This window comes from Falco rusticolus, chromosome Z (genome assembly GCF_015220075.1).
Source record: "Falco rusticolus isolate bFalRus1 chromosome Z, bFalRus1.pri, whole genome shotgun sequence".
Classification (NCBI taxonomy): domain Eukaryota; kingdom Metazoa; phylum Chordata; class Aves; order Falconiformes; family Falconidae; genus Falco; species Falco rusticolus.
The window spans coordinates 81,531,418-81,553,287 of NC_051210.1; the positions used below are offsets into that span (position 1 = coordinate 81,531,418).

The following is a 21,870-nucleotide window of genomic DNA, read 5'->3' on the forward strand; positions in this document are numbered from 1 at the left end:
CAGAGGAAATTGCTGGAGAAAGCAGCCTGAGCAAAACTCCCACCCAAAAAACCCAAAGACAGACTCTGGAACAATGAAACAACAACAAGAAAATTAAAAAGCCATCGTTGCCATGCAAACCTAAGGTCCAAATCCATGTTCTTTTGAGCAGCTTTTGTTTGGCACGGCTTTCCTCAAACACACTGAGTGTGCGTGTACATACGTATTTATACGTATTTGGGTCATTGCTACACTTACAAAGAAAGCAGCTGCGCCTCTCTGTACTCGCTCTGGCAGGAAAGAACCTGGATCCACGTTAGGAGTTAACAGAGTCATTCCACATGCACAGGACAGGGTACGTGTGCTTCTAACAGCCCTCTTTAGGCTAAGACTTAAGCAAAACACCAGACTTGAACCGTGCTTCTGTCACTGAAAGTCCTCGCTGCCGACATGGCATGTCACCCGCACCCCATCCGTACAGCAGCCCCGCTCAGTGGGCCTTCGGCTGTCCAGGCCCTGCCATGGTTTAGGTGAATTGTTCAGTGCATTCTTCTTTGAACCCTGGAAATAACATCATGGCTTTGACCTAACTTCATAAAATGGAGTTTCGATATTGAAGCAATACAACAAGAAACAAGCTAGGAAGACACATTATCGGGCTGTCAACAGATATCACTAGTTTTGTCTTACACCTCCATTTCTTTTCCCCTCGCCTTTCTCCAAAGCCCTCTCCTAAAGGTCTCTCTGCCATTCTTGCTTCACAGGAATGAGTTTTATTGTTTTCCTCATGGACTAATCTTCTGTTCGGCCAGGTGTCCTTCCTGATCATGTCACCATCTCTCCACGGTGACCCTCGCAATGCCCTGCTAACGGTAATGGAAAGCCTCCACATGCCTCTCCCTAATCACTACAGTTTAATTACCCTATTGACATAAAACCTCTGAAATTCTATCAAACTGGAAACATTTATTGAAGGAAATGAAGAATATCAGTTGGACCTACCAGGACTCTACAGTAAAGCTATCACTAAGGACCTTACCAAAATGGCCAGAAATTCAAACCAGACATAGGTCTCGCTGCTTCCAAACATAACCCTGGATGCAAGGACTGTCTCTTGCATAACAATGAGGTAATTCCTAGACTTCTAAAACCCCATAAGGAAAGAAAATTAGAAAAATAATGCACTTGTATCTGTAGATAAGTTCCATAACTGCTCATAATGGGTAGTCATTTTTTTCAAATCCAAATCCATAAATACTTCATATTCTCTGAGTATTTGTGAACCACTGAGAAACTATCATGAGCACCACGGGATCCCCCCCAAAAAAATTAACAGTAATTAAGGAAATGCGTATTTTTTTGTCTTCTAGACAGAGTTTAGATTGCATGTGTTCAGTGTGCCCTGAGGCCACACAGGGAATAAAGACAATAAAAAAACCCAAAGCAGTGAATAATGCTACATTCAAAACAAAATCCAATGCATAATCACTTAGTTAAAGATTGTGTTTTTGCTTTTGAAATAAAGATGCTGAATTAAAACTTCACAGACAACCTTAATCTATTAATTCCTAAACTTCGAGTGAAATTTCAATATTGATCAAAGCTTTTTTTTTTTTTTAATGCAGTGTCTAAAACAACATATTGATTTGTGTGTATTGCAACCTTCTTCAGCAGAGTACTTCCATCCATGCCATCTTAGTGATACTGGATCAAAAAATCAGTTTTAAGTGTATTTCCAGGCAGGAAAAAAATGTATAGTTTGAGCCGCACTAAAAATCTAACATCTGAGCAGCAGTTTGTTCATTCCCCCACAATTTCACCAGGCAGTCATTCAGAAGAATGTTCCTTCTGGGTACACAAACTGCATGTGTATTCAAACCAGCAAATACAGAATTTCTGTACAATTTTTAAATTTTACTCTGAAATTTACTGCATTCTGTTCTGAATAAATCATGTTTGACATGAAATACATTTGAAGGAATAGAGAAGAGAGCTTTCTATTAGAAGTGTATGGCAATTTATAATAAATTCAAAATGCATAGTACAGTGTTTGGTGTAGCATAAATGTAGGCACATACATACAGATACACACAACTTCTTCCAAGAGGGGTATTTGTTGGAAAGACTACTTCTGTGTGCAAATAGCACTGGCATGCATGTACACATACTTTGAAAGAGACGGAAGTGCTTAAAAACATTCGCAGGCACATGAAGGTACAGCTTCTTGGAAAAAGGAAAAATGTAGGAAAATGTCAAATATTATGTAATACAGTAAATATTTTTCAACACCAAGACCAAAATTAAGTTTCATCTCTGTTACTAAACCTTTCCTGTAAAAAACGTAACAACGTTGTACTTTAAAAATAAACATCACAGGTAAAAATTGTCTACATCCTTCCTTGTAATGTCAATGATGTTCTCTTTGCTGAATTTCTGTGGATTTATGTACCTAGATATAAACGATAGAAACCTCCAAAATGTAGCTAGTCATAAATAAATCTCTTTCCAAAGCAAATTCGTGTCAAAATAGATAGGAAATAAAAGATAGGTCTTTTAAACCTGAAAAATATTTGTGTCATTGAAAGAAAACATTTATCAAAAACACTAATTTATATAAATATTTTTTTTTGGTATGGGATGTTAATATCCATCAGAATCCAACAGCAGCGGATGCTGAACAAAACAAGGGATAATGAAGTATTTCGTAAGAGTTCAATTCGCTATGGAAAAAGCTACAGTTAATGATCCACATGGAGGTTAATTTGGCTTTAGGAAGCCCCAGCCTGCCCTTGCCCAGTTAAGTACAAGTACTGCGCCAAGGTCCTGGGAAGCCAGCCCACAGCATTTTCTTAATTCCTGTTATTCAACGTTTTTCTTTATTCCTTTCTTCTTAGTAGCTACAGCCTCCCAACAGCACCCGTGCCCTTTCCAATGTATGTGTCAGAACTAACGCGAGGGCCTTTCATCTGGTCATTTTCCATGCATCTTTATTACAAACAGTAAAGCTAACCTTCCTAACACTGTGTCTTAAATTTGGACAGTTCAGTGATTTTCTCTCCCTTGCTCTACAGCTCTCTCTCTCAAAAAAAAAAAAAAGAACATAAAAAGGAAAAACAACCTGTGCAGATATATAGTGAAGACCTGTAATGGTTACAAATGCAACTCCCGAGAACAGCATATACGTATCAAGAACATAGCGTAGCCTTCAGCATCTACCAAACATTTTTAGAAATCTATTACAGACAGTTTGAAATGCTCTAAACTACTCATCACTGCAGGAAGATGACAGTTTCAGAACTAATCATCTGGAAGCCTTTAAGGAAGGAAAAATGTTTGGAGTACTGAATTCCCCCAGCTTTTCTCTCCATCACCAGTACTGCTCTCCCAAATGACCAACACGTGGAATCAAAATCGCCACGGCTTGCAGCAGGAAAAGGCTTGTCAGCATCCTGAAGGAGCTACATCTTTGACCGTCCCTTCATCTTTTATAAAAATACTTTCCCTATTCAGCAAAATCATGTCTTACCCGTGTTTTGTAATCCAACCTTAACAGAGCTAAAATGTAACCACTTCTAAAATGTAATTCTTCAGGGTAGTCTGCCTGTCAGGGCTTTTAATTTTGTTCTTCAGTTAAAAAGGTGTTAGACGTTACTGGGAGGATTTAGAAACACAACATGGGCAGGAAGAGCCCTTATGTAAGAGCAAGCAGATTGTATTTTAGGTAATGCTTCAAAGCTACTGTTCATTACTTTTTCAGTAGCAAAAAGGTCATTATTTCCCACATACACTGTCATCCAAAATTAACTTATCACTACTGAACTTGTCGTTCTAAAGAGAGGTTATTTTATTGTGTTCAGACAAACATACTCAAGTCTCTGGATTGGTGGGAAAACTGATACAGATTGGATTTAATGATTCATTTCAGCATACTTGCAGTTGTGCAATGTTTTTCCATCTTAAAAACCAACATGATATATTATTTTCTTTTAAGTCCCAGACCCTCAAGCTTCACAGTAATTAAATTTACATTGTCTTCAATTTATTTGGAAATTAACCTCATTCCCACAGAGAAAAGTGGTTGTCCTTTTGTGCTTTACCTCCCACTCAGTTTTATACATCTTATTCCCTTGTGTAATTCTTTCTGACTAGCAACTCAAAAATCTTCCCGAATTCCTAAAAAAATGCCCTCCCCAAAATGTACTTTTTAAAAAGACAGATTTCTGTGATGTTCCAGGTCAGTCTCTGTTTTTCCCAAAGCAAAGAAAACAGTTCAAAGAACTTAATTACCATGATGATAAAGCAAACACCGACTGTTTCCTATTCTACACCGTACAAAAAGCAAGTACAAGCCTTATGGGTTGGGATGTAATTCCCCTCCACCTCAGGAAACAAACGAAGGCAGAGCGTGGGACCAAATACAAACTGCATTTCAGTGGGATATTTAGAAGAGAGACAACATGGTCTTCTAGGCACATACAAGTATCTTCCTGAATTTCAATCTACCCAGGTGACAACCAAAGGCATGGAAAAATGAGCTTTCACAATCCTGGTGGTGTAATCTGGATTACTAAGGACTGCTGGACTAGACCATCCCCAGAGGTCCCTTCCAACCCTGACCCTTCTGTGATTCTGTGGATACTAGAGCAATGCGTAAATGGGATCAACTATACAATCAGTATAAAGGCTCTCAGAAGTACAATCAAGATAATAATAGTATTTTCAAATGAAGCCAAGTTGTGATGAACTGACAAAGCTGAGGTCAGATAAACAGACAGAAAACTGGCTGAATGGATGGGCTCAGCGGCTCGAAGTCCAGCTGGAGGCCAGTCACGAGTGGTGTACCCCATGTGCAGATTCTGGGGGTTTAACATCTTCATTAATGACCTGCCTGGTGGGGCAGACTGCACCCTCAGCAAGTTTACAGGTGACAAAGACCTGGGAGGAGAGGCTGATGCACCCAGATGGTTGTGCTGCTGTTCAGGGGGACCTGGACAGGCTGAAGAAATGGGCCAACAGACAACTCATGAAGCTCAACAGAGGGAAATACAAGATCCTGCATGTTGAGGGCTGACCAACTCAAAAGCAGTTTTGCAGAAAAGGACCTAAGGGTCCAGGTGGACACCAAGTTGAACGTATGTCAGCAGTGAACCCTCACAGCAAAGAAAGGCAACAGCACCATGGGTTGCATTAGGCAGAACGCTGCCAGCCCATCAAGGGAGGCGATGCTCTCTGCTGATCACTGGAAAAGCCTTACCTGGGGCCCTGGGCTCCCCAGTAGTAGACACATGCACGTACTGGAGTGAGTCCAGCAAAGATCCACAGGATGATTAAGTGACTGTAGCATCTGACATGCAAAGAGAGGCTGAGAGAGCAAGAAAAGGCTTGATAGGATCTCAGTGTGCATATCTGATGGGAAGGTATAAAGATGATGAAGCCAGACACAGTGGTGCCCAAAGAAAGGACAAGAGGAAATGAGAGAAACTGAAATACAAGAAACTGCATTTAAACATTGGAAAAAATGTTACCCAGAGAATTTGTGGAGTCACTGTCCTTGGAGGTATTAAAAATCAATTGGACATAGCCCTGGCAACTGTCTCTAGGTGACCCTGCCTTTGGCAGGAGCTTGGACGTGACAATCTCCAGAGATGCCTCCCAGCCTCAGCAACTTGGTGACTCCCTGAAATCACCATGAACATGGTTAAACATTTAACACAGCTGCAACAAACAACAAAATGCAAGGAATACTGCCTGCTGGAAATGAGCACCAAGTCAATGTAGAAATCAGGAAAGCCAAAATTTCACTACAAAACACCTTGGGAAATACAGGAAATATATGTTAGGGTAAAATCCTGCAGTAGCAAGAGGATGGCTTGGTGATTAATTAGAAGAATGCAGCATCAGAAAGATCTGATTTTACTGATTTATTTTTAGTTGTGTAGTTTTTTGTTGGTTTTTTTTTTAAATAATCACCAGTTTTTAATTTCTGTTGGGTTAGCACTACATTGAAAGCAAGGCTTTGCACCCTTTTGCACTGTGGAGAAAAGGAAACCATCTATGTTGAAGTCTCTTAAAACTCTTCTGCAAAACTGAGGCGCAATCACAGCAGAATTCACAGTAAAATTCTAATTTAAGAAAGCACAGCTCTTGTAGGACCGTGCACTACTAAACGCATAAAAAGAACTTTAGTGGTATCTAACAGTCAGTAGGGTTGAGGTTCACCTTCAGTAGGGTGGAGGATCCTCAGGCTCACTTCTCGTTGGAAGATGACTAAGCTGGACCACACTTCAACCTATGCAGGCTTACAAAATGTGAGAGTTGAATTTTCACCCACTGGAAGTCAAAAACCCTATCACACTATTCCTGATAGGTGACTTCCCTTAAGGTACCAATTTTACTGTACCTACAAAATTGAATTTTCCCCTTCCACAGAATGTTCTGATACCTAATAAGGAACATAGAGGAGATGTGATACCACACATTATGCACCTAGAAGTCTTTAAAGTAACCAAGTATGTGAGGCAGGAACATGAAATGGAAACTTTAAAATCTTCTTTCATTAATGTACACGTATTGAACTAGTTTTCAGCTAGGCTGACGCCCCAGAAAACTCTTCCAGCATTTAGAAGAAAAGCCAAATGCTAATCACTGTCCTGGAGGTTACACTGGGGCTGCAGGATTAGTCATCTTTGGAAACCAGTTGTGGTTGTTCTTATTTTCCTCTCCCACTGCTTCTTCTGATCTGTGGCTGGTGCAGTGGGAGCATTCTCATCAATGTTTTCTCACAAATTCAGCTTACAAACACGAAAGAACAAAAACACTTAAGAATAGTTCACAGCTCTCAACCCCTACATCCTGCTGTACAGTGGGGATCCAAAACCTCCTTACACAACTTAAATCAATCCTCTGGAGGATTAAAACAAAAAGTTGACTAATTTTCCCCCACAACTCTGCATTTCTTGGTCAAATAGGTTGTGGTGAGGAATAGCGATACCAACATGTGAGAAGAAATGACAGTTCTTGTAGTTGGATGCTTCATTAGAAACTGGAAATGAAAAGAACAGAAGGAAGAGTTCTTACAGTGTTCTTAATTCTGCAAATCTGGAACATTTTGGGTCATTTAGATCAGTATGAAGGGATCTGGATGCCAGTTTAAGTCGTTAGCATTTACGCCTCTGTTAAGCAAGCTGACAATGGTCCCTGTTCCCCCCTGCCAGTTCCTTTCCTCACCATCCTGCCCTGGCCACCTGGGAGTTGTGCAGCCCCCATGTCCCCCAGGGAGCCAGGCCAGGTCCACGGGACCCAGCAGCTCAGGGGCTTTGGCTTCATTGCAATGGGCTTATGACACCCCACCGGTGGCACTGCCTCTCTGCTGGAGAATCAAGTTTAAATGGAACGGCTGGACAGCTGGGAGACCTCCCAAAACTACTCCAGAAAGAGAACCATAAGGATGATGCTTCTGATCACTTACACTGTTAATCAAATATAAAATGAAAAAGTCTGGGGGTTTTTGTTTGGGTATTACTTTTTTTTGGTGCGTTTGAGGTATTTTTGTTGTATTTGTTGTTTGGGGTTTTTTTTAGTTTTCAACACTCATGTTACTCAGATCTGCAATTAATTAGGAAAATTAAAACTCTCAGGTATTTTCACTAAGCAGTTCTACTCTGTAGCTCCTGCACAGAACATCTCTGCAGCACATATCACAGTATCTGCTTTGAGACAGTCTGGGCTTACTGGAAGAAAAAATATTCTTGATTTTACTACAAAGTTTAACCCTCGGACTCCTCACTTTTAAACAAACATACCATTAAGTATCCTGAAGTTAGCCAGTATGTAGAACAACTCCATGTGCTTGTACAATCAGCCCAAAATCAGCTGACTACTTAGCCACACATCTTACACACAACATCCCACTAACAAAATTACATTTCAAGTGAAAGCCACCTACAATGTTAGGAGTGTGTTGTGAGTTTTTTTTTTTTTTTTCTTTTGTAACTGCACTATTGATTGTTCGGTTTATTGATTAAAAATTACCGCTGAGCTAAAATTTTATATATCTTATGGAGCAGGATACTTTGCATACAACCTGAAAAGCCAATGGTCTTATCTCCTACACTAACAACATAAATATCTTCTTGCTTCTGTTCTTCCTAGTCCTTTGCCAAAATTTCATTCATCCCACCAGTCACATGTACGATTTGCATCCCTTAATCACCTCTATCTCTGTTTCCAAGAGATATCTGCAAAGTTATTTGCTCCATCATTCTTCCAGGGTATTTGTGAACCATTTGTTACTCAAGGTTTGCAAAGGTCTCTCAAATATTTCAGTACTTAAGGCACTACCCAGCTCCAGGCAGACACACACATTTCTCTCTCTAGGCATCCATGTGTATGGATTAAACATTTAGTTCTCAATTCATTGCAAGAGGTAGATGCTCCTCACTGTTTAAAAGGAAAAAAAAAAGTACACATTTTGATGCTTAACTTCAGGCATTCTGGTGGCAACATCTTAATCACAATTATCAATTGTGATAATTCCAGCTGCAGTCAGTACTTTCCACTCATTTTATCCAAACATAAGGAGTGATGGACTCACAGCTACAGCTGGCTGATTCGCAACGAGAGCTCATAAAGGACTTCTGCACAAGCCAAAATGTAGCTTTGGTGAGAATCTGTGCTTTAATTTGACAAACTGGAAGATGTTTTGAATAAGTAACATATGTTTGTTATTTTCTAAGTGAATAATTTTCTATATTTGGGCAATAATTACATTTTACTAAATTGCCTTCACTAGCCAAAGTTCATGCAATGCTGCCTAGGAAACCAAAATAGATAACAGTGCATCACCTAGATGGACAAAACAAGGAATACCTATGCTGCACTCCATGCTGCCAGTGAAGATGACTTACTGAAGCTGCTGCAGAGGTGATGTTCTGCACCCTAGAAAAGTCAGCAGATACTACAGAGGAGCTGAACCTCACTAAGGCTTCTTGGTCTAAACAGAAGGCTAGCTAACATGAGCTTAAATCCTTCCTGCTTTCAGCTATAAACTATTAAACTATATTCAGTAAGACATGCATTTTATTAGCATTCTCTTGAACTCTTCAGGCAAGCTATAGAATATTTCTCTTTTTAGTCTCGAAACAATAGCTTATTTACATATTTATAAAAGAATAAAACACCTCCCCAATCCTGATTAATTGCCAGACATTACGTATGAACACAAAACCCCCGGACTCTGAATATACTGCTACAATGGAAATGTGTGAAAGTAATTTTGTTCCAGTTTCATCTCATGGGAACATGGGCTCATAAGCATTCAATTAAAAATAATTCCATCTGATCGAGATGTGTTTTAGTTTCACGTACTAATGTGGCAGAATGCGTCTAGATCATGTCTGTGATAAATTTTTACTAGGGTGGGCGGAATAAAGATTATTCTATAGAAAGAACATAATTCCTGCAATTTTTCCATTTCAATTTGATTTTTTTGTGTGTGCACAAGAATGCAGGGTTTAGGCAAACTGCGCTGTTTTGTACTATTTGGGTCAGATCACCTGGGGGATAGTACCTCAGAAAATAACATTTGTAATGGGAAATTTCTGAATTGTAATTGTAATGGGAAAATTCTGAATCAAAACACAGCCTTTTAAAGAAATTCTGTAAGACAAACAGAACAACAAAATCCTGCATGGCAATCTGCCTGTAACTCCAATTTTTAATGCCAGAAAAGCCACTTTGATCAGCTTGTCTGACACAAGCCATAGGAATTCCTTCAGCTACTTCCTCCTTCAAGTCCAATAACTGTGGCCGGACTTGGACATACCTTTTAGGAAAGTTTCCAATCTCATTTAAAAATCCCAATCTTGGGAAATTCAGAGCCCTTGCTAAACTATTCCAGTGAATCATCCACCATGTAAAAAACCATGAACCAGCCTCACCTGTTTTTGCTTCAATTTCCAGCTACTGGAGTGCATTATATTTTTGCATACTAAAGGATCCTGTTTTAAAGGGTTTATTTCCTCTCAATCTCCCAGATAATTTCAGAGTAAACTCCTAAAACTGCCCTAGTGGACTTCCAAGTCTTTTCAAAGTCAGTGCTACCTGGCTCTATTATCACAACAGTGTGACCCATGTGCGTGAAATGCCACTGGCTCTATGAAAATACATCTTGCTTGCATCACACTTAGATGGTTATTTTTTGATATCAGCAATTTTCCCCTTCATTGATCACTGCTTCCCTGAAAACTATTCTCAATACATTATTTAAAATAGCATAGGAGTTAACGAACCAGCACACGAGGGTTTCCACTAGATGTGCACCCACTTGATGAGTATCCAGTTAAAGAGCATTTTGAGACCTACAAGTTAAGCAATTTCTCACCCACCAAATACCCACAGCATTGATTTTATATCTCACTGTTTTCTTGATCGATATGTTGTGCAGTACAAGACAAATAATTTGTAATAGAATTATTTATAAACAATTCCTCTCTGCCAAGTCACTCAATGTTGAGCATTGAGTGATCCTTCCATAATAAAAAAGACCAACCCTTCAATAAAATTATCAGCAGCTGACTAAAAAACCACGATCAAAAAGCAATAAAACATTAAATTACGTTAATTCAACCAACATCTGACCTCTTTTTTTTTTTTAGTTCTATTTTTTTTTTCCTCCAAAGGAAAATTATTAAATGAGCTGGATTTCAGGGAAATGTTCCACACCATCGCAGTAGCCAAAGAAAAAGCCTCAACTCCTGACCTGATCCCAGATCAGTAAGAGTCCACCCAAAATATTTTGCATGGAAGCTCAGAGAACAGAGTTTCCATTAAAACTTAAAGACTGCTCTATAGAAGTCTCAGCATATTGGTATTAACAAAGCAGCCTGAACCCTCTGAGAAATATTAATGTAGCTTGATTGTCTCTTTTTATTCCATTTGTCCATTTTCACTAGTTCTTACTTTTACTTACTTGAGTTGATTAAATTCTGTCAGCTGTTCCATAGTCTACCTAAGACTGAAATTTCAAATGCATCTACCATAACCCCTGAAATCAATTATTATTACATCAACCCACAGCACTGGGTTTGCATTGAAAATAAAAAGTAAAACAATGAATATTAAACCCATTAGGAAACAGACCATCTTTGAGTCTCTAGGTTAAACACTGGTAATGGCAACAGCTGGAATTTGTCAATGTACAGGTGAACACGTTAAGAGAATAATTTTGTTAACTGTCACAAAAATGCACAATCTCCAACTCTGACATTAGAAGCTGGATGAATAATGCTCTCTCAGTAACAACAAACATTTCCCAACCAACCCATAATTATACCCTATGATAATGCACTGATATTGTAATGCCTGAATGGGTACCAGTTCTGTTCTCATCAGCCTCCTGGCTTGGCAGGAGGTTGAGCGGAGCACACAAATTTGTGCTTGTGGGAGCAGAAAGGAAAAAGAAAAGGAAAAGGAGAAGGACCCATAGACCAACAGCCAGGCGCCAGTTTTGGAGGCAAGGTGCATCTTATTAAAATATCCTGAAGAAAAAGATTTTAAATTAGTATTACCAAAAAAAGAGTACCAAGTTAGTTTATTCTTTAAAAGTCTTTAAATCTATCAAGGTTTTTAGACATTTTAATTGGAGAAGTAAGGTTTTTTGGGAAAAAAACAACCAATTTTAAACTAAGTTATCTACCTTTCTAAAACCAGTGTGCTTTAGTGAGAAATGAAGTGAAGCTACTTCTTGCCGGTGACGGGTCTAGATTCTGCCATTTTCAGTATTCTACTTCTAATCCTATGACATACTGGGTTATTTGTAAAATGTGAAAAATAGCAAGCCACTGTTCAAATGTTATAAAGACTTAAAAGCCTTTTCCATAAGGTCCAATTCCTACACCACAAATTATTTTCCTTCTCTCATGGACTTTTATCATTCACCAAAAAGGTTTTCAATAGTTCATGAGGCTGGCACCCCTTATAAGATAAGACTCAAGCAAAATTTTCCTACAGAAGTAAGATTTTTGTCACCTTTGGAAATTGCCTCATTCTCAACCAATTTCATCTGCCTACACCAATTTACAACAACATTTTTGTTTTCACACACCACTCTGGATGGAAGCCCACCTGCACTGACCTCCCTCTGTATGGACAACTTGTGATACCAAATAGAGACCCTGCCATTTAAATGCTCACTAAAATCAAAATAATATTGCTCATCTTGTTTATTTCTGTGTTTATACGTTGTCCCACCTACTAGATATTTATCCTATAGCTGTTACTATTTCTCAGTATTGCTTTGATTGTCTTTCCATGGTGAACACTTTCAATATCACCTCTCACAGGTTAAGCTCCCAGTGACCTAAGTGTCAGTATTTGGTGCTTCATATTGAAAATATCACTTGGAGCAAGTATCAGAAGAGATACAAACTGTTTTCACAGGTTAATTATAATCGAGTGCTTTAACTGGAAATAACAGGAATATGGAAAAGGACCAGTCTTCAGAAGGGCTCTGGAAGACAACACCCAGATCTTCTGTTATCCAGCTAGCACCTGTGCAAGGCTGATGTACTATTTTACCTGCACTAACTTAGGGTAAGATTTTCAGTTTTTTAACTGCTTAAGAACTGAATAAGCAAATGCTCAAGACCATCTACAGAATCAGAGAAAAAGAACTCTCACCTGTCAAAAGCCACTTGAAAGCACACTAATGGGTGTACTTCTCCGTATTGCAAAAGAACATGGTATCATGCAAAACCAAACATACCTGCCTCATGTTTCTCCCCACCTTCCCTTCACAGACAAAAGCCAAAGGAAATGACAGACTTGAAAACGTTTTAACTGGTACTGAGGATGATACTCTGACACCATTCCTGTATGTACTGTAGGACGGGCCAGTAATCCTCATGAGGGCAAAGGACAGTCTATACATTCCTGGGATCCAGCCCTGACATCCCAGCACAGCTCACACTCCAACAGAAAAAGGAGCTGACAACTGGATAATGAATACAAGTTGGCTTTATGCAGTACTTTGCCATCATGTTGCAGCAACAGAAACATTTCTGGTAATCAGCAGTATTTTTCAAAGCTAACCTCCAAGGCCCTGATCCCAGAAAGACTGCACATTCTTAAATTAATGTAATTGCATAATCCCATCGACTCCAATGGCATGGGAGGAGTATGGTTGCAAAGCTTATCCTCTACAGGCTTCACACAAATGTGCCAGAACACTTCTGAAAGGGAGTATTAAAAACTTATTAGATACATTTTGCTGTTTAAACAAACCTAGCATTAAGTAATAAAAGATATGCAAAACAGGTAAACTGTGTGAATTTGACATTCTATTTCTTTGCCTTTATCTGGCAAAAACCCCCTTAAATTCAAATGAATCCATACAATTTTTCCTTGTGCTCTACTGCTTCACTAACATGTTTACTCAATTTACAAGGTTCAGCAAAACCATATTTCCTGCTTTCACACACACCATGTCAAGCTAGCTATGAAAATAAAACTGTCCTTAATTTGTTCAGCATCCTAAAACAAATCATTGCTTGTTGGCTGCCTTTTGCTAGTACATGCACTAAACAAGTTTCATTTTCAAAAGCAATTTTCCTGAGATTGACTGCACCACAAAGAGGTTTAAAACAAAAATGGAACACACACGAGCATTAGAACATCACACGATGAACATGCAATTCAAAAGGAAACCATAATGGTAAGAGTGGGAGAATACATTTCACATCACAAAGCACAGTTACTGCAATAATCAATAAATAGCACAGCCACAACAGAATTATTAGACAGTAGGAATGGCAGATTACAATCCCAGGCTCAATGTTTATGCTATGCTAATGCATCGCATAATAAACCAGGTATTGTGCCTCATCTGTTTTTATGATTTGGAAAAGCCACCAAAAGCAACATTGGCACCAAATCCCAATTAAAGCTGCCTGGAGACCCGGTGCTGCAGGCTTACTCCCTGCAGGACAGCAGACTATAGACTATTTTCCTCCCCCTCTCCCCAGCTTTAACCAGCACTAGCTGTTCAGTAAGTGTGGAACCGGTGTGTCTATAGATTTGCTAGCTCACCACCAGCATCTTACACAAATCCATGGCAGCTTGAAAATGTGAACAGCATTAATCAGTCAGCAGCACAACCCCCCTTTTTTTTTTAAAGTCCTTTAATGGAAAACAGTGATTATTAACTACTACTAATTAGTCAGTGCCATTATTCCGAAGCCACCTCCATCTTTTCCCCTTTGTTTTACTTGTATTAATTACCTCTCCCCACCTTCAAATTAAAGGTACAACTGTTAATGTACATATTTGTGTTTGCACCCGAAACATACCAAAATAGCAACAAAATTTAATTCTATGGGATGTCTAAAGACAAGCATCATCATCTAGGGGTATCAGGACAGCATTAGAGACCAGTCATTACCCAGGGACAAGTTTTATATTCTTTACCAGGAGCACTGCAAAGAGGCCTGGATGGGAGGGTCAAGATTTATAAATCGCCATAATTAATTATCCTCTGCCTTTTGTAATTTATGCATTCCATCTCTTCTCTAAGAGGGCTGCTCCCAGGATAAAATACTGCCATACTTAATATAAGATGGATGCATGGATTCACACAAAAACCACTTTTTTTTTCTGACACTACCACTTATGCCACTGTATGCAATGCTATTTCCAGACTTATGCAAGCACATTTCCTGAGCACACACTTTTCTAACCATATATTACCAGATCAACGCCCGAGAATTCGCCACTGAAAACTGCTACCTCTATTTTTTTAACAGCAATTTCTATGTCAAATACTCTGTCCTCCCCCTATCCAACAAAAGGATAGCCTGTAATGAAAACTGGAGATTTTACAAGGTCCCAGGCTGATATATTCTAATATAACTCAGCTGATGCATCAGTCCCATTTCAGAGTGGTACCAGTAAACTACTTCTCCAACTCTTTCAGTATGGGGACCAACCAGACGAACATTTTGCTCTAAAATATCACAAGCTTCTTATATGAAGATGCAGGCAGTGTTACCAGTGCTCATTTTCATCCACAAAGCCACCTGAAAGATGTAACATCCATGGAGCAGTACTCAGTCTCCCAAGGATGATTTTGGCAACTTAACAGTGTCGCACTGTACAGAACTACCAAAATTTCACTGAAACAAGCTGGAATAATTAAGCTATTTCTTTTACATCTTCAGCATATCATTCCTACGTGTAAAACATTCCATCTTAAACAAGATTTTGGTGTGGACTGTCATTATTATAATTATTATGTATTTTTAAACAATACCTTTGAAATCTTAAGGTTTTGTCTACTTTAATACTGTACGCCTGTTCCAAATTAATCTGGAGAATGCCCCTGGGACAGCTAGATTTTCATCTCCTGTTGAGACCCTTCAGTCTAACTCTCCATCATTATGTACTACCATAAAATATCTTTTGTACAAAAAAAGCTATTTCAGCTCACATGCCATATTTTCTTCCCTTGACAAACAAGCTGGTTTTACTTATGTTTACTGTGTGGTCTATTGCTATTGTATGCTGGCTTAGCTGGGAAGCTGCATTTCCACCCTGGATGCTTTCCATGTTCAGATCAATTTTGCCATGCAATTTTTTCCTTGTTTTTCTAAAGCTTCGAGGGTCATGATTAATATATTTAATTAGCCACAGCATCAACAGTGAAATAGTAAAACTGAAATTTTTACTTGGACTAAACAGCTCAGAGGAAGCATTTAGGTATCTGAAGTAGAATTTATTTTTAAATTCCCACTATTTCACAGTTTCTCTAAAGTATCTATAATTCTGTATCATGAACAAGGATTTTATGTTGTCAGTTTGGTCTGATGGATTCTCACCATTCTTATTCTGTATAGTCAAAACTGATTAGGCGTATCAAAAAAGGCAGATCTACCTTATCATTAAGTGCCATGCCAATTTACTGAACTTGAGGGAGAAGTTCTACCTTTCCCATTCTGGAAAATTTCTATAGCCAATGCTACTGAAACAATGGATGTCAAGGAAGTATTGGACATTTACATGTAAGACAACTTCTATCTCTGCACTAATTCCAGATGAACTACATAACTGTGTGGATGCTTTGTGAATGGCAGCTTATGTTCTTATGTCAGAGCTTTGGAAAAGGATTAAAACACTTTCACATAAAAAGCATTTAAAACTTCCCAAGGCCACACATTAATTCCAGAAGTTGTATTCTAAATAAAAAAAAAAAAAACAGCAAACCAAACTATCATTAGATTCCCATTTCTACCACACTTTTTAGGATATACAATCAAGGATGCCATAAAGACACAAACCATCCCCTTAGAAATTAACGTTATTCATCAGTTTACTGAAAACATGCACAGATCAGTCACAGAACATGCAGCATGCAGTAAATGGAGAGCAGAGGTTAATAACCTGGAAGCATAGGATCTGAGAATGTGAGAACAAGTTAAAGACAAGAGTTCCTCTCCATTGTCACTGAGGGTCGAGAAGCAATGCTGCAGCGTAGAGCAGTGAGAGTGGGGGAAATACAGTTTGTCCAAGACATATACATATCTCCGCAAGTGGCGGCAGGTATAACTGAAAGACAAGGGTAAAGGGAGAAAAAACAGAAAAAAGAGGTATTTTCCTTTAAGAAAGCTAATTCATGGTTTAACGCCCTTGGGTTTCGTGCCAAGAGTCAATGGAAGATGCCAAGTAAGCAATGGAGCAGTTTGACATAAAACAACAGTTTCAAGAGACAGACAGATCTGTTAGCCTGTGCCCATACGCTGGTTCTGTCACTACTGTAAAGGGAACTTGACAAGTCTCACGCGTTCGACACACAAGAATTTGGGCTTTTTTTCTCTTCCCCCCCCACCCCCCCACCTTTTCTTTCCCCAGTTGATACCATGGTTTTTGCCTCTCTCAATTTGCCCTGCAAATATAAATGCACGAGTCTGAACCCAGTTTATAAAGTCCATCATTAAGAAAACCTGAGTTTATTCACAAAATTTAACTAATTTTCATGGAAATTGGCATCTGACTTCAGGGGAAAAAAAGTCACACACTGAACAATGCAAACTGCTCTTGCAGCCTGGTATTCCAGTATTGAATTGTATTGAGTATTCCTGTATTGAATTCTAGTTCCTCAAACATGGGGCTTTATCATAACTGACTTACACACTTAAGACCTGCTCAGCTTTTTCAGGAAAAAATACAATCACTTCCATGAAATAACCACAGAGCAATCAATAAAATATTTCATATTCACACTAACAAACTCTGAATGCTCTTAATTAAGAGATATATTGCCTATGCCTATTTCCAAGATATCCTCCCACTCATAATGGAAAGGAAAATAAATTAAGAGTAGTTCACCTGCAACAAACTGGTAATCTATGAAGCACGTATATCACATGACCTCAAACATCTATTACTATAGGTTTTGTGTAGAAAATAGTTCACTGCATAATGGTATACAGCTCAGGGTATAGAGTATGGCAAGTCCTCCAGAAAGCACCTTAAGCAGCCTAAAACATAGTTGAGATAATATCAGGATGCTCCTACCAGGATGTTTGCTGTCTCCATTGCAGCCCAGGTATCTCTCCAGTATAGACATACCCTCCGAGTGCTAAACTGGATAAGTTTCCAGTGCAGAGAATGAAGACCAAGTGATTTATGAAACTGAATCAGCAAACACCTGAGCTCTAAACTACAATGCCCCCACCAAATCAAAAAGCCATCGTTTTATAGCTTCATAGGTTGAAACTTGGCCAATGGGTTACCTACCCAACCACCTGCATTTCACAGGATAGCATCTCTCTATAATCCCTCTACTAGGCATAGTCACGTGGGCCTAACACTCTTTCAGGTGACCAAACTATTCATGGACCTTGGGCAAAGAACAGGACAGAAAAAGAGTGCCACCGACAGCTAATCCTTGAATGCAAACTGTGGGGCTCTAAGCCTAAGACTTCATTAAACTCAATGTTCAGTTTAAATAGCATTCAGTACTGGGCTACAGTCAGTGACCTACCTTTGCTTTGGAAGTTGAGGAACACACAATCCCTTTTGGCCCTTCATTTGCAGATATATTAGTTTTCAGGAGAGGAAGCAGCTGCAAGGAGGCAATTTCTTTAAGCCATCATGCCTTTTTTTTTGACCACTGCATGCTTTGAGCAACAGAGGCTATTCTCCTCACTCCACAGGCTGGGGATGGACAAGAATGGTATTTACAGGATCCCATACCAAAGGGAACCCTCAACACACGAGCGTGTCATTCCAGCTACCCACAGAATTTTTTCCAAAACCAGACGAAAGAGCATATTTTAGAATTATGCTTCTTAGTTAAAATGGTCAAGAATCTGCTATTGCCATTTACTATGTTTTACCAGCCTTGTTATTAGAAAATTGTACCTTATTTCAAGCCTGTGTAGGTCTCATTCCAGTCATTCGATCCTGTTAGACTTCTGTCAGGTAATATAAAGTGCCTTCTACTATCGGTTATTTTTGACCCCTGCCAGTCTCTCCATAGGTAAGAACAAGACTTGATCCCCTAAAGCACAATGACCAGGCTTAACTGACAAACTGGACGAGAACGCAGCATGCAATGGGAGGAGGAGAAACTTCTAAAAAACTACACTCAGAGGTTTCGTGCCCTGTTGAGAGAGACAGTGCCAGCAGCACTGCCCTCCCACTGCTGCTAGTGTCAGTGCCGTCACCTCATCCTGTCACAGCACAGATGGGACCGAGCACAGGAGGGACCGCTTATCCAGGCAGAGAATTTTCTGAGCCAGCTCTGGGTGTCACTGGAGCTATTGGCTCCAAGAGTCACACTTCAGAAACAAAACCTTCCAGTGTCACCAATACTCTTGGGTATTTATACAGTATGGCCAGTGCAATTCTGTAATCCTCCTTTTCATCAGTTCAGGCAATAAGGGCAAGGTCATTCCTTTTTTTGAAGTTCAACTTGTTTACTGAGAGGTGTGGTTTTTAAACCCATACCAAGAGCAATGCAATCCCATAAGCCTGCATTTTCTAACTTGCATTCAGCCACTGTGACCAGTGTAGCCTGCATCATACCAAAGACTAAGCATCCTCATTATGAAATCCTTTAAGCTAAACCTGAATAAAGTCAAAGCGTAGATCCTTCAACAGATATGTGCATTAAGAAAAACTTACATCCAACTTTCACTGAGTACTCATGGATATAAAGGTAGAAATCAGACTTACTTGATCCACCAGAAATCAGTTTTCCAACAGCTGCTAGATCTACAGTCACGTTACCAAAATTTTTGTTTTCTCTATGTTTTATGGGGCATATTACTTTTACTTTACAGCAAAGGGCAACCTTCAACTACAATACAGTACTAAAAAATTGAAAAAGCAATATTGCAAAAAATAAAGAACATTATACTTGATTGATGGCATGTGTGCATCTATTATTCATGTATTCTGTTTACCCCGAGGACAAAACTGTAGCTCATGCTGTAATAAGATCCCACTCCAGAAGAAGATTATATTCCCTCATAAAAAGTAAAAGCCAACTGATTAACATGTTGACTTCTGATTATAAAACAATGCAGTGTCAACTTCCAATACCTGAAAAGTAAGTAGACTGTCTGGTTACGTAAGTCTGGTAAACTGGGGGGACTTGAGTTATCCCAACTGGAAAAGTAAATAAATATATATATACACACATACTCTTACACAACAATAAACTTTTTTTTTAGGTAATGAAAATAAAACTTCTCTAATGCCTTTTCACTACACAAATATTACCATAGCTAGTCTCTAGATATTTAAATCTATTAAAGGAATTCTATATGCTCCATTAAACTTCGTTATCAACATTTTTTGCCTTTAGTAGCCATAGCCATTAAAGCCACAGAACCCCAAAAATTTCAGACCCAGACCAACAGAGGTTAGCATCAGCATTTTGGAGACTGAAGCGACAGGATCATTTCTGCCTGGTAGTCAGCCATGTCTCACATCAGGTCAGCTGCAATTCCTTATGATTCCAGAATACAAACTGGATGGAAAAGAACATGGAAACCCAAAGACATCTTTAAGCTAAGTGAAGATGCTCAAAATGGACAGGCATCAAATCAAAGCACTTAAACTCAAGCCTTATGAAGCCAGAAAGTGGCATTCAGAAGTCCCCAAGGGTTTACTCCCATAGGGTTTTTTTGTGGGCTTCTTGATTTTCACTTTCTCTACTACACCAAGCAGATGGGGAATTGAAAGAAAGAGACAAAAATTGAACAAACACCAAAACCAACCACAGAAAAGGTTTATTTGCTAACCATGAAAGAAGCAAATTTTTGAATAAAAATACATCTAAAATAATTTGATACTGTAAAAGACAGCACAGAGAACACAACACCTGTGAAGAGGCCTGTAAACTACCTGCTACTTGAGAATTTTTTGTACTCATGTTTCTGGCATCCAAGAGTGATGGCTTTTCATACCTGAGATATATCATACCATATATCACATGGAGCATCTCCCTTATGAGCAAGGGCTGAGAGAGCTGGCCCTCTTTAGCCTGCAGAGGAGAGGACTGAGAAGGGAGCTTATCAACGTCTACAAACACCTTCGGGGCGGGTGCCAGGAGGACGGGGCCAGGCTCTTTCCAGTGGTGCCCAGCGACAGGACAAGGGGCAACGGGCACAAACTGCAGCACAGGCAGTTCCGTCTGAGTATGAGGGAAAACTTCCTCGAGGGTGGCAGAGCCCTGGGACAGGCTGCCCAGAGGGGCTGTGGGGTCTCCTGCTCTGGAGATACTCAAAACCTGTGTGGACACGACTGAGCAACCTGCTGTAGGTGAACCTGCTCTAGCGGGGGGTTGGACTAGATGGTCTCCAGAGGGCCCTTCCCACCCTGACCATTCTGGGATTCTGTGTGATTCTGTGACTATGTTTCTTCCCTGATCCTGGCACTACCTAATGCTGCCTAGCGGCTGGTATAAAATGAGAAGGCACAGAACCATAGAATGGTTTGGATTAGAAGGGACCTTAACCATCCTGCTCCAACATCCCTGCAGACACCGTCCACTAGACCAGGTTGCTGTAAGTCCTGTCCAACAACACAAGCCCCTGGCCTGCAACACTTCCAGGGATGTGGCACCCACAGCTTCTCTGGGCAACCCATTCCAGTGTCTCACCACCCTCACAGTAAAGAATTTCTTCCTAATACCTAACCTAAATCTACCTTCTTTCAGTTTAAAGTCATTACCCCTTGGTCCTATCACTACATGTCCTTACAAAGGCAGGGAGGAAGCTTCAGCATTGGCTGGGCAAATGACACAAGAAAAAAGGAAAAGAAAAAAAAACCATCACCAAACCAGGAAAAAAAACCCAAGCCCTAACAAAACACATCAGTCAGCTACATCACTCAGAGAAAGAAAAAAAAAGTAAGTTTGCTCAAGGGGAAAACTGCTCTTCCTTATAACTCTCCCCAGCTTCTGGAGTTCTCCTTCCCACCACCACCCTGCAAGGACAGCTTGTTCTCATAAATCTTCAGAGAGGTGAACGCCTACATTCGGCTGCTGTGAGGATACTCTCACCCGCTTATACCGATCTCCTGTAATCCTGGAGCGCTGGTCCTCTTCCTGAGAGCTTTTTAGATTTGTCTGAACCAGCAGGAGTTAAAATGAATGCTCTCATCATCACTCTGACCTCAGAGAGGGCGGAGACTTTCCCTGTACACACTTATCACTGCCTGCCACTCATACACATGGAGGGGAACCTTTTTTTATATACATATAAAAATCAACCCAATATATCTATATTTGTAATTTAGTGCAGATTTGATGATGGTAAAGAAATGTTTCCATAGAATCTTGGACAATCTCAATCAGTAATGGTATTCTGATGACAGCAGTTAAACAAG

General features: G+C 39.6%; 1 protein-coding gene across 6 annotated transcripts in view; it reads right to left on the bottom strand.

The window, feature by feature from the left end:
- The window catches only part of DYM (dymeclin), a 215,301-nt gene that overhangs the window by 75,526 nt on the left and 117,905 nt on the right, over nucleotides 1-21,870 (bottom strand). Inside the window, exon 15 of one of the 6 annotated variants that reach the window (XM_037373247.1) lies at nucleotides 16,328-16,575. The exons of the other annotated variants lie outside the window; for them this stretch is intronic. Coding sequence (XP_037229144.1) covers nucleotides 16,335-16,575 — 241 coding nt within the window. The 3' untranslated portion in view covers nucleotides 16,328-16,334. Of the gene's footprint in view, nucleotides 1-16,327; nucleotides 16,576-21,870 lie in introns of those variants that run through there. 6 annotated transcript variants of the gene reach the window in all.